Here is a 13,656-nt window from a genome sequence, read left to right on the forward strand (position 1 = left end):
GTTTTTCCCATCTCATTATAATGACTCCGTCATCTACCCTGTTGCTTATACTTGGGAGTCCATCTTTATTTCTCCAGTTCTTCTACTTTATCCAATTTATCACGAAGCCTGTCAGCCCTATGCTTCTGTCCCTCTCCACTGTCTTCACTCTGGTCCACCCCACAGCATCTCTTACCTGATCTACATTAATAGCCTCCTAGATGACTGTTGCACTTTGACTCAAACCTCTTCGGCCCAAGTGATCTTTTAAAAATATAGGTCATACTTGTCCCTCAGCTACTTAAATCATTTGGGGGATTTCTGCCAACTCAGAACGAACCCCAGGGTCTTTGCAAGGGCCTACAACTTGGCCATTCCTATTTCTGTGAACTAATTTGTCTGCTTTTCCTTAGTGTGATGAGCCACACAACTCTTTCTTGCCTGAGGCCTTTTAGGAGCTTTTCCCTCTTCTCTTTACACAGTTGACACCTTCTTATGTTCTTTTTAAGTCTCTGCTTAAATGTTATTTCCTTCAGAGAGATCTTTTCTATGCATCCCATCTAATTTAAATTCCCACCCTTCTACAGTAGTTTGTCTCCTAAAAAAAAATGTATTGAATAAATGAATGATGAATGAACTTATACATAGTAGATATTTATTTATTGTACTCTATGCAGGTTCATTCAACAAATACTTATTGACTTGCTGAGGTTGGGAGCAGATGATAAGTTTTGTTTTATCTTTATGGAACCCAAACTGAACATCTCTTAAGTCTGTCAGGTAGAAGAATCACTAACCATAGAATCCTAATGGAGGAGGCTGGGTCCATTTGTTTGTCTCTGCTTATTTAAAGTATAGCTCTACCTAAGCAGATAAGTCTGTCTTAGCCTCAAGAAACTATTGAGCACATCATGCTCACTGTCATTCCCTCAGATGTGCATAAATTCATTCAAACACACTGGTAAGTTTTCTTTTTAATTGACCAATAGGAAAATCATATATAAAGATCATTTTATTATTGAAAAGAAAACACTTTTGTAAATGATCCATCTTAAACAGGAATGGTTGAACTCTCAGTACATAAGGAAAATAAACAAGAATTATGTTTCAGAAGAGTAGGAGCTCCTTAACCATAGTAGAGACATTTGATAAATACAATAGAGACTTGGTCAAAGAAGATATTTGGACTATTCCTATGGAAAAAGTAATTTATTCTAGAATATGATGTATTGTATAATTATTCTTGTTCTGAGCAAGTGGTATGGGTGGGTAAGCCATTTATAAATTGTTTGGTATGAAAGTCCAGTTGTTAGAGAGCTCCCTGACCATATCTTCACTTTCCTCCCCAGAGGAAATATTGGGCAATTTGGATAAGATACTAAGTAGCTAAAAAGATAAATACCAAATGCATGTCCACCCAACTTATGTGATAATTATTGGCTGCCAGTGACCTGAAAATTTCCTCATGTAAATAAAGCACAGTATAGAGTTTTCATATCCCAGTATTACTATATGCAGGGGTTGAATCATAAATTGCCAACTGCACCTGTGGCGCCAGAGGTAATTTGTTTGGTCAGCACAGAATGGTTTAAATTATGAATTTGAATGCCTTTTGGCAAGTCAAGCACTCCTCAGTTTGTCAGCGATCCCTGCTATTCCCTTTTGTCTTTAGGCCAAGTCTTTTAATCACTAGTATTAGCTGCTTGATCCTCAAGACATTGGAGTTTGAGGCCCCTGGTTCAAATTTTGAGGCTATTGGGATTGCCTGTATGTTATTAAAACATGAGCTAAAATGAGATTACTTCCATTATGATTTTTTTCCCTTTTCTGCATCAAATAGGGTCATTCACATGTCAAACTGCAGCTCGCTGCTGTGTTTTGTATAACAAACCTCATATGGAATGAAGAGGAAGGTAAGAAATCAGTGAAATTTGTTCTGAAGAAAATCTGGAAGGAGGGTCTCATGCCGGGAAGGCAGCAGTACCCCTGAGATCCTGGGTGGAAGCACTGCATGCTCCTTAGGCTGCTTGGGCCTAGGTACCCCATAGAGACTCCCTGGTATGAGAATCAGTGGGGCAAGCCAGGGTCACGTCTCCACCTAGGAGTCCACACTCACCAGATGACTGGCGGTGGAGGAGACCCTAAGAAGTAAGTGACAGTCCCTTTCATTGAGAAAGCTGAGAAGGATAGTGAGATGCATTGAAGAAGATGAAAGGTGAGCATGGGTGAGAGGACACTTTTTGGAGAGAGAGGGTGCTTTGGTGAGTAATGAGAAATAGGCAGTACAACTGAAGAAGCAGGTGCTGCCCATCTGTACGGAGGCCTTACAAATCAGAGATTCTCTACCTTGACTGCACACTAGAATCACCTGGGGATTTTTACAGGTGTTAAGTATTTTTAAAGCTCCCTAGGTGATTCCAGTGTACACCCCAGGCAGTGAAGAGATACCAGAGACCAGTGAGTCTTAATGCTGGACTGCTGCAAAACCTGGTGAGCTTTTTAAAAGTGCAGATTTCTGGGCCTCACCTGCAGAGATTCTGGCTCACAGGATGTAGAAAGGGGTCCAGTGCACGAGTCACTGTAGGCTCTTCAGTGGGGAGGAAAGACTGCAGGAGGATTGCTCTACTTGGCAACTGTGTCCAGAAGAAAGTAGAAGGAGGAGAGACCGGATCAGCCCAGAGATCTAAATTCCAAGTACTGTGTGGGCACCAGGGGCACTGCTGCCTTTCTGTTGCGAGACCCTCTTACTAGAGGGACTCAAGGAGTCCTGGTCTAGTTGGAAGATAGAACAAAGCAGCATGAAATAGGAACTGCTGCAGACTGAGAATCAGCAGGAAGTGCACAGGAGGTGGAAGGGAATAGAGGGGGGGAGTCAGGCCTGTTTAGAGCAGAAGAGCCTAGCTTGGCCAGGGTCATGGGTATGTTCAGAAATAAGTAATGAAGCTGGATCCCAATGGTATGGTACATACTCTTACCCCAAATCAAGACTTAACTGAGAGCCAAGCAGACCTAAACTAGAGTGGGCTCTAGCCTGTACCACTGAATCTCGTCGTCACTACAAAACCATAGCTAAGGGCCTGCCCCTGACTCTGAGACCTACTTGGACTACCTGTGGGTGTATCCCAATTTATACAAGGATTTTACACAAAAGATTGAGTGGAGGAATTGGTGTTACTGTACCAAAGCACCTCTGGCTTTGTCTGGACCCCCAGACTTCAGGACCTTACCTTTGCCACACACCTCTTGAGTTTTCTGGTCCTCCAGCTTTACACTAGCCCCATTGCATAAACCACTTGAGCACTCCCAGTACCACAGCCAATCCTCTACCCATGTGCAGTGATTCAGGGGTAAGAGAGCCTTCCTTCTACAGTTCTAACCAAGTGATGACTAACTGCCTAGCACTAACTAGAACTAAAGGTAAAATTCCTCAGCCAATTCTGAATTAGGAACTGAATTTCTACTGTGATCAGCATGGCTCCTGTCCTGCAGGGAAATACTCCAGTTCTGTCTCCTCTAAACCCCCAAAGTTTCTCACAGCCTTAAGCAGCACTGCTTTATCACTTAGCCTGTGAGCCTGTGAGAGCATGGTGTGCCGAACGGGAGGGGCCACACTGAGGGCTCAAGCTTGAAGTTTGTTGCCCCCTCCCTCCCTCTCTCAGTTTTATTGAGATATATTCACATAACCATACAATCCATCCAAAGTGTGCAGTCAATCGCTTTTCTATTTCTTGATGATACTTCTTGATGACAGTGGGCACCGCAGTTAGCGATGGGCTGTCTGGTAAAGAGGTGACCAGCACACTGTCCCACAGATGAACCTGACTCTACCGGGATCATGTTATAAGCACTGAGCCCGTTAGAACTACTGATCGTAGGAGAGCTGAAGAGTCTGACCTCCTTCCATGGAGAAATAGACCTGGCAGAAGAACCAAGGATGGAGTGCTGGAAAGAAGGTCAAAAGGCGGGGAGACCAGTTAGAAGGCCAACAGAGAGTCCAATTATGAGTGTGTCCACTTTACTGGAGGAGAGTGGGGCCAAGGTGGGGAATAAAGGACACTGGTAAGGCTTTGATTGCTGATTATACATGGAGGAGTGCAGTTGTTGAGTCATATTCCCTGTAACCTGCTAACTTTAATCTTTTAGGTTCACAAGAACGTCAAGATAAATTACGAGACATGGGTATCGTAGATATTCTACACAAACTGAGTCAGTCACCAGATGCAAACCTTTGTGAGAGGTGAGTATCAGTGTAAAACAGCCTTGCTTTGAGGGTACATTGGATTCTTTGATGAAAGAATTTGCCTAGTGAGTCACACGGCCAACTTTTTAAATCTTTTTAGGTTCTTGGATTCCCTTTTTAATATTATGTGAACCAACTGTATGACATTTGCGTGAGATATAAACTAATAATCAGCAGATTAGGAAAGACTCTTATTCTTACTCTAAATTTACCTGGGCCTGAACAGTCTCAGAGGATAACAGGGTAGGATCCAGAGGCAACTCCCTTAGATTCCCTCTGCCATTAGAGTAGAAATGCATGTGTCCTTGGGAAACACAGAAAGGCCAATAATGAGAACATTCATTAACTCAAAAACTTAACTGAGCATCTGCCATGTGCCCGCCTGGCCTGGCTGCTGGGGACACAGCAATGGCTGCCAAAGAGCCCCTGCCCTCAAAGAGCCCACCTGTCCTAAGCGAGGCAGGGGTTATCATCAGAGAACCCTCGAGCCTCAGACCAGCTAGAAATGATCTTCCTAGTGTACTCCCTTATAGCACAACTTTCACTTTTCAGCTCACTTCTGTGCATATCAGTAACAATAGGAAATATCGGCTCTTCCACTCTCCAGGCTCTTAAGCATGGCACAGAAGCCCTTCACGGCTGGTTCTGCTTTCCTCATCTCTGGTGTCCCCCACCTTCTTGCGTTTACACGTTCTGTGTATCCAGTTGTCATCCCCGTGCCCTCTCCTCCAGGTCCCTATCCATACATCTGTTCATTCATTCAACAGATTTTTTAAAAATACCTACCCTGTCCCAGGCACTGTTTTAGGCATGGAGATTCAATGTCAAGTAAAATTTATGTTCTAATACATATGACAAACTTTTAAGCAAATTAATATGGAATATGGTATCAGGTAATAAGTACTAAGAAGACAGAGCAGAGTGAGGACTACAGAATAAAGAAAGGTTTGAGATAGGTTAGTCAGTGAAGGCCTCTCTGAGGATGTGGCATTGGATCAGAAACCAGAATGAAATGACAGAACGTGCCAGGCAGATCTTAGAAGAAGAACATTCCAGGCAAAGGAGACAGTTGAAAGGTCCTGCGGCAGGAATTGAGCTTGGCATATTCACGGAATCTAAGAAAACCAGTGGGGCCGGAGAAAAATAAGTGGAGAGTGAATTGGGTTAGTAGCAGAAAACCAGGTCAGAAAGAGTCATAAACCATTGTAAGGATTTTGGATTTTATTCTGAATTTAATGCAAAGTTATTGGAGGGTTTTGACCAAAGAAGATGTTATCTGACTTGAATTTTCCCCTTATATATTTTTAAAAACTGTATTTTGAAATCACTTCAATGATTTTAATTTTTTAAAAGCTTACCCTGGCAGCTGTGAGCCAGAAAGGAGATAGGGAGACTAGTAAAAGGCTTTTTTATGTTTAATTTATCTCCCCTGCACCGCCCCTCCCATCCCCCCAGTTGTCTGCTTTCTGTGTCCATTCGCTGTGTGTTCTGTGTCCACTTCTATTCTGGTCAGTGGCACCCAGAATCTCTGTCTCATTTTGTTGCGTCATCTTGCTGCATCAGCTCTCCATATGTGTGGTGCCACTCCTGGGCAGGCTGCACTTTTTTTCACACGGGGCGGCTCTCCTTACGGGGTGCACTCCTTGCGTGTGGGGCTCCCCTACACGGGCAACACCCCTGTATGGCATGGCACTCTTGCGTGCATCAGCACTGCTTGTGGGCCAGCTCATCACACGGGTCAGGAGGCCCTGGGTTTGAATCTTGGACCCCCCATGTGTTAGGTCGACGCCCTGTCGGTTGGGCCAGATCCACTTCCCTACTAGTTAAAGGCTCTTGCAGTATTAGAGATTAGATGATGGTGGCTTGAATGAGGTAGTAGTGGTAGAAGTATTGGGTAGAGGTTGGATTCGGGGTTAATTTGAAAATAGAGCCAACAAGGACTTGCTTATAGATTATATAGGGAATGTTAAAGAGAGGAAAACACCTCGGGTTTTAGCCTGCGTGATTGGTAGAGGGTGTTGCCATTTACTGAGATAGTGAAGAATGCAGAACTGTGTAGGGGAAGTGGAAATCAAGGGTTCTTCTTTGGGCATACCAAGATTCAGATGCCTAAGAGTGGGGCTAGGGATCTAAATGTGGATGGTATTTAAAGCCATGGGGCTGGATGAAGTGACACAGGAGAGTAAAAAGAGAAGACCTAGCTCTGGGGTCCACCAATATTAGGGAAAGATGAGGTACAGCCAGCAAAGCTGAGGTTAGGCCGAGAACCAGGAGCATAAGGCATCCTGAAAGCAAGGGAAAATATTGCCTGGGCAGTGGCCATTCATCCTTCAAAGCTCAGAGACCTGCTTTCCCCAGTTTCCACCTTACCCCCCAGGCTTTGCCAGGGACCCCTTGTATGCTCCCACAGCACCTTACACTTTTGTCTATCATAAAGCATGTCACACTGAGTCATAGCTGACAGCTCACTGGTCTGTCTTCACTACTTAAAGGAAAGGGCACTTAGTAACTGCTCTTCAGTGCATGGCTGTGCCAGACTCTGGAGCATACAGAACAGGCTAGACCACTGCTCCCTGAATCTTACCTTCCGATGGATTAAAGAAGACAGAGGCCTGAATAACTGCAGCCCACGACTGCTGGTCAGATGCGTATTACCCAGAAGTCAAGTCAAGGCCAGCCTCATGAGTGGACCTCTAGTCAGAACTCCTGGCTTAAATGATGGGCACTGTGGACCTATCCCTGAAAGTCAGGCCAAGTGCTAGTTTATCTCCCATATTTGTTTAGAAATGAGAACAGTTCTGCTTAAAATCATCATCTCCGTCAGGACTGCTTTCCTCAGCCTCTGATGGATTTGGGGGGTGAGATGGGTAGTCATTAAGAGGGGTGTCCCGTGGCATCATTTATAAACTTGTTTCTGAGGAAAATGACCTCTTGTAGAATTCAGCTTGCCCCTGAGTTGGGGACAACCTTTCTTGAGCTTTCTGTCCTGATAGATTAGACTATTGGCAACTATCATCCTTATAGAGACTTATGTAATTGGAGGAATAACCCTTGATGTTGCACTTTAAAAACTGTAGATTATATCCATCAGTGCAGAGTAGAAATTGCACTCCAGTTCCAGCTTTTCTCATGTTCAATCTACCTGGTATTACTTTTATCAGCTAACAGTAACTGAAAATTTTAGCCTTTCCTTTCCACAGCTTAGAGGGGGAGACCATTGCTAAAACCTGACCCTCTGCTCCCATAATTGCAGTCTCTCTGGAAACTTGGCCAAGCTCCTGATGGGGGTAGTAGAGGAGACCTCCACAGGCCCAGCTCAGAGGACCAGGATAGGTTAAGTCGCTGTCCGTGTTCCAGCTTTCCCTTTCACCTGGCTCCTTCTTCTGCCATCTCCATAATAACCCACATCCATATGGCGCTGGTGTTAGGCATGGTGGGAAGAACAAGATGGAATTGTTCCAATTTTCCAATTTTGACTTGGCTCTCACCATGCACCATCTAATCAGCTCTTGAATGCCTCGTCCTGCCTGCGTCAGTTTTCCTCTTTGCTTCCCAGAACCCTTCCCAGATAAAACCTAGAAGAAAGTAAAGGGTCCCAGATCCATCACAAACACACCCCAGTGACAAAGGAGAGCTATAAGACGTCCACGGGGGACGCAGGCTGTCATTGAGCCACAGCATGTCTAAGAGCAAGAGCAGCCCCTCTAAGAGAACCGTGGGGAGGAGAGTATAGGAGAGCGGGTGGCATGTCTGCTAATTGCAGGTCTCTGCCCCTTCAGGTGGGTGCCAGTCGGCTCACCCCGATTCCCTCGGGGACCCACCTCTTTAGACCTCCCCAGCTACCCTCATTGAGCCACAGGGGAGTTTTTTGCCCCAGTTAAAATCCTGAGATGACGACTGATGGGACCTTTGTGATTTCAGGGCAAAGAAGGCGCTGCAGCAGTACCTGGCATGATGGGAGGCCCGGGCACCTGCGAGCACCCCGCATCCTTATTTAAGGAAGTACAGGAACTAGCCTCATTTGATTCCTTCTATTTGCACAAGTCACCTTGGACTGCAGGGAGCTGTTTTGCAAAAGCAATTGAGTAGGCTTAGATCTCAAATTCATCTTGAGAACATTTTTTTGAGGTAGTAATTTCCTCAGAAGACAATTGTGTTTTTGTTTTGTTTTGTTTTGTTTTTATTTTTCCTGAGCTACCTGGACTCTTTATTAGAACAATCAATCATCACTTTTCTTTGGACCTACGATTTTTTGCCTATGCTGCAGCCACTTTGTGAGTGTGAGTGAATGTGTGTGTGTGCACACACCAGCATGGGTGTCCGTGCGTGCGTGCACACAGGTCAGGATGAATGTCAGTGTGTGAGGGATACCTCGGATTTTTCTTTTCTTATTTTGTGTGAAAATCTCTTTTCTACAGATTTTCCAGGGTTTAAGCATTGCTTGCTGTATAAAAAACTTTACTGAATTATATACAGTTTGAATGAAATGTTATTTTAAAAACAAAACAATTGTTAAGTGTTCCATAAAGGTTATGTTGAATTTTGGTCAGATAAATATTTGTAAGTAAAAAAATATATGCATTTCTGAACCTCAACTTACATAGATTTTCTTTATATATAAAAAAAAAAAAAAGAAGAAAAAGAAAACGTTGGCTATAGTTGGCCTGAATACAGGCACTATACATGGTGCTGTGCAGAATATTACGTTAGCATCTTACTGCCATCAATATTAGCAGGTACAGAGCCTTTTTTTAAAAAGTCTAATTCAATAAGTTCTCAGGCTTCCAAGCAAGTCAGATGGACAGGGTAGAGTGGAGTGAAGCAACAGAGTCACTGTAGGTGTTTTGAAACATCAAAGGGAAATATAACTACTGATAGTGCAAGACCTGGTTGTGATGGGCCACCTTTGACAGGAACTGGGGCCCTAGAGCCCTCCCACTGCCCCAAATCCAGTCATTGGTGTGTCAGTATCTGGCAGGATTAACAGCCAGTCTTGGAACCTTTGCTCACACTAAAGTAGGTCATCCATCACTTCCTGGAAATAAAGTCAGATCACCTTGTGCTTCCTGAAAAAGCATTTATCACTGTGAAACTTAAAGAATGTTCTCTGGAAAGACGTGAGGAACAGAATAGTTTAGAAAGCTGTCTTTCTCTTAGCTACGCCCAGCAAATTCCATACTGGTCGCTCAGGACTGCTACTCAGTATGTGTTTATAAAAGGATCTGAAAATTTTAGGAAAAGATGCAGCTAAGATCTTCTCCTGAATGAAGCTAGAAGCACTGAAGTTGAGAAAAAGGAAAGGAAATCTCTCCAGAATGCTCAAAGGCGACTTCTTTTTACAGCGAGCACTGCCCTGCCCTTCTGCAGCCCTTAGCGTGGCACCTGCATCAATGTCTGAGTCAGCTCTAAGGCAGCGCTCAACAGAAGTCGTTCTAAAGGCAGAACCTGCTTTCCTTTTCCCTTTGCTAAATGAAGATCAAAGGCACCTTGGCCAGGAAGCAAGGTCAGTGGCCCAGAAGCTTGGGGGTGTGTGCCTCTGACAGGCCCTAGCCCACCTGCCACTCTTAATGGGGCTGCTCACGCCTCAGCTGCCCGGTCAACCCGCCCCTGCCTTGGAAGGGTTTCAATAGGTTTATTTGCAAAGGAATGTTTTTCAGATATGTTTAATGCAAGTTTAATGCAAGTTCTCAACATGATCACCCAAGATTCAAACATGGAAATTTCCAAGTTGTTATTTTGTCAGAACATCACCAATTTAAAACTATCAAAACAGGGATATGGATTTTATGCAGACATGAGTGCTAATGTGGGAAAACCAGTTAAAAGAAAACCTGGTTTATTGGAAATAAAGCCGTAGTTAGGTCCACCTTTAGTTTCTAGAACTGGGAAAGTATCCTAGATAGCATATATAATATAAGACACTTAGAATTAGCTTTAAAGGTACCAGGTAAATATAAAGAGACCAATAATGAATTGCTGAGACAATCTTGAGCTCATAGCATCAGAAAACTGAAGGCCCAGTGAAATAACACTTTTACACTAAAACTGGATAAATCTTGCCTGTGGGTATAAACAGAGGGTCAAAAAAAAAAGTGCTTTACTATAATTAACTTTTCTGATTTAAATGAAGGAAAATGTATTTATTAAAACAAAGCTATTTGCTGCTTTACGCAGGTGCAGTGTTCACTCAGCAAGGAAGTGGGAAGAATGGGACATGTCTTGTGTCTACACCCAAGTTCTTAACTAAGTTTCTCGCTCTTTTTCACACTGCATTCTGTTTCTCCTTTTGTGCCCTGATTGTAACCCAAATTTATGAACTAGAAAAGAATGTCCAATTTAATAAGTTGCATTTTTTTTTTCCTTAAGCACTTTATTCAGAACAATACATGTTCTTTTGGTAGTGTTTGGATAATATGATTTTAACACATGCTAATAAAAGCCAAGAAAAATCATGGCAATTTCTAAAAAAGAGTCTGTTTTCCAAATGTCTAGAACATTAGGAAACATCAGAAGATGCTGAATGCTGGCCTTTGGAGCTGTGGTTCCGGGTGAGGAAGGGGATGGGGAGTGGCTTTGCACTTCAGACCGGGGGCTGGTGCCCTAGCGTGGCTGTGGCTTCCAGGGGCATCCGCAGCCATCCGGCTCCCTCTCTTCCTGGCCGCCTCCTAACAGCCCCTGAACAGACTCTCCTACTCAGAGCCCACCCCTCGGTGATCTCCTCTTCCCGCTCAGGTAGGCCGTACCTCCACTGCCACCACCCTGGGACTTGGGTCCAGAGTCTGGCACACGATCCATTGCCCTGCACCCGCTGTCACTCTATAAGGACACGTGGACGCGCGTCACTGCTTACTGTGCACTGCCTTCTTTAACCCTTCTCCCTGCCTCACTGGAAATGCAGAGAGAAAGCCGAGGACACATGTCCCCGAGCGTGGGGTCGGGCACTGAGGTGGCTGGCAGGGGAGGGAACGCAGAGGGGGAGAGAAGCTCTGAGGGCACCCAAGACGAGGCCAAAAGAGCAGCAGGGAGGCCACACAGCTGTCCCAGGAGAAACTCGGACGTGAGACCTGAGACGGGGGGAGAGGAACCCATCCCGGGTCCTGGTGGATGGTCCGTGGAGAGGCCCCTGTACCTCGTCGCCTGGGTAGGGCTGGTGCTGAGCAGAGGCACGTGTCTCTTCCTAGCATGGGGGATGTCGAGAACCTGGCCGTGGAGTAGACTGCTTTCCTCTCCCGTCTTGCAGCCCTGGCTCTCGGCGTTGGCTCTGCCTGGCAGGCAGCCCTCTCGCTGAGTGAGGGCAGAGCCAGTCCTTAGGAAGAAGCCACCCCCGACGCGCTCATGCCCAGGGCTGAGGCCCTCCAACCAAACTGGCCCAGCCCTGGTTCGCGTCTGCTGTGGGGTGCCAGGCGCAGGGCCTCTGCCAAGGAGTTTCATCCTCTGAGGTGTGGCTGCCCCTGTAGCACACTGAGGAGGCCCGTGGTCCTTGCGCCCTGAGCCTCCTGGATGCTGAGAAAGGAGGTGAGCACAGATCCCCAGGCCTCCAGTAATGTGGAGGGAGGGGCGTCACCAGCCCTCCATCTGGCCCTCTCAATACTTGCCGGACCCCCTCCCCAGCCCTGCCGTTTCTAGCTACATCCTGGGCAGACATACAGATCCATCATAGACCCACAAACACATATCTCCCCCAACAACCTCAGTCCCCCACTTACCTTCCCCCCTGCCCTGCCTTCCGAAGCCCTGATCCCTCCATCTCTCCAGTAATGGGAGTAATGGACTTCACGGCTACCAGGGAGACCAGATAGCTGGCAGCCGGGTGCACCCCTCTCCAGAAGTAGCTCCTTCAGGTGGGCACGAGGGCAGGCACTTTGCTGCCCAGAAGGGACCAAAGGCCGTGGGAACACTAGCCTTCACCGGTGGAGGAGCCAGGGCTGACGCCCAGGGTGTCAGTCGTTGGTCCCCACCTCCGTGCAGACTGATGACCCTCTACCCCCGTTCCAGCCCGGGCCTGGCACCGAGTGCCTCCTGCTGTAGGCTAACACGACCGCAGCCGAGAAGAGCGTCTTCCGAGAGCGGCTGCCGGTGTCGGAGCACAGTCCTGTGAGAAGGCCGCACTGAGGACATCGCCACTGCCCTCGCAGCTGTCGTGGTTGGAGGGACGCAGCCGCCGCCTCACTCAGAGAGGAAGAGCGTGCCTGGACTTGGTGAAGTCCCACGTAAAGCCGAGCGCAGACGGGTAAGAGCGAGTGGCCGGCACGCGCGTCTCCGCAGGGGAGGAGGAGACACAGGCTTTTATGGAAACTGCCTGTGTCGCTCGGCCCTGTGGCGAGACATAGCTGAGCCAGGCAACTTCGTGAAACTGAAGACACCCTGGCCCCCCTCGGGAGCCTTCACCTTTTCAAATTTGGCTTTATGCAGAATCAGAAGCCAAAAAAATGGGGGGCGGCCGGGCAGTCAAGACAAGCAACAAGCCGGGTTCTCCATTGCTTTCTGAGCACGACCTGATTGGGGGGAGCCACAGACGGGCCACTGCGCCACCTACGACTGCCCTGCGACCTGCAAGGTGGGAGGCGCCTGACGCCTGTTTCCGCCTGCCTGAAAGTGCCGCGTCAGCCTTCCTTCACTCTCCTCGAGTCACAGTCACCAAGGTAAGCTCTAAAACACTTTAGTCTAGAAAGTAGATTTATTACGGGAGGAACACCGTCCTGTGTAACACCAGAGCGCAGTAACTGACACTCATTGGCTTTGTCAGACTCCAGAGACAGCAAAAAATGTTCAACCTGTTTAATGAGGCAGGGTTTTCGAGAGACAGCAAAAAATGTTCAACCTGTTTTCCCTGCTCAGGAAAGATAATTAAACCAAGAAAGTCTGGTGCTCAGAGAGTGAGGTCCGGCCCTCGAGGCCTCTGTGCCGCCCGCGGCCGAGCTGGGACACGGCGCCGCAGCCGCCGCCCGCTCCCGGGCGCAGCACGAGCCGCTCAGCCGTCCCGCGGCGTCCTCAGGGAGGCGACGCTGCCCGCCGGCCCGCCGCGCCCTCGGCCTCGCCGCCTGCGGAGCACAGCGTTCTGAGGACTGCTGCCCGTCGGGGCCCTGCGCACGGAGAGGACAGGCGACCTGACAGTGGCGTCGGGGGTGGGGCTCTGTGGGAGGGGCAGGACTTAAACAAGGCTGAGGAGAGGAACGTTGGTTGAAGCTTAACAAGTGCCAGGCCCAGGGAGAAGCCTCCCGGCCGCGTCTCCTTCCGTCCCCACAGCAGCCCTACGATGAGGGTGTCGGAACGAGCTGGTATCTCCGTTTTGCAGAGGAGACCCAGAGAAGAGGGCCTTCCCAAGGCTTTCAGCTGGTGAGGAAGGGAGCCAGGCCGACCTAAGAGGGCCTAGCTCTAGAGTCCCCAGGCCTCCTCCTCAGCGGGGGGAGAGCAGGGGCAGCTGCACGTCCCACTGC

At 47.5% G+C, this 13,656-nt stretch overlaps 2 protein-coding genes across 14 annotated transcripts in view; one reads left to right on the forward strand and one right to left on the reverse strand.

The window, feature by feature from the left end:
- ARMC8 (armadillo repeat containing 8) overlaps positions 1-10,671 on the forward strand; it is a 116,959-nt gene extending 106,288 nt beyond the window's left edge. For 5 of the 7 annotated variants that reach the window (XM_058295020.2, XM_071214517.1, XM_058295018.2 and 2 more), the window contains 3 exons: positions 1,820-1,892; positions 4,123-4,216; positions 8,141-8,814. In XM_058295020.2, the coding sequence (XP_058151003.1) occupies positions 1,820-1,892; positions 4,123-4,216; positions 8,141-8,174 (201 nt within the window). In that variant the 3' untranslated portion in view covers positions 8,175-8,814. Of the gene's footprint in view, positions 1-1,819; positions 1,893-4,122; positions 4,217-8,140 lie in introns of all 7 variants that reach the window. The other 2 variants (XM_058295021.2, XM_071214516.1) reach the window with 1 other exon arrangement.
- Positions 1-13,656, reverse strand: part of NME9 (NME/NM23 family member 9) — a 53,251-nt gene that overhangs the window by 13,488 nt on the left and 26,107 nt on the right. For 4 of the 7 annotated variants that reach the window (XM_058295025.2, XM_058295023.2, XM_058295026.2 and 1 more), the window contains one exon: positions 12,983-13,352. The exons of 1 other annotated variant lie outside the window; for it this stretch is intronic. In XM_058295025.2, the coding sequence (XP_058151008.1) occupies positions 13,054-13,352 (299 nt within the window). In that variant the 3' untranslated portion in view covers positions 12,983-13,053. Of the gene's footprint in view, positions 1-12,982; positions 13,353-13,656 lie in introns of those variants that run through there. 2 more of the 7 variants (XM_058295028.2, XM_058295027.2) reach the window with 2 other exon arrangements.

This window comes from Dasypus novemcinctus, chromosome 4, assembly GCF_030445035.2.
Source record: "Dasypus novemcinctus isolate mDasNov1 chromosome 4, mDasNov1.1.hap2, whole genome shotgun sequence".
In the NCBI taxonomy this organism is placed as follows: domain Eukaryota; kingdom Metazoa; phylum Chordata; class Mammalia; order Cingulata; family Dasypodidae; genus Dasypus; species Dasypus novemcinctus.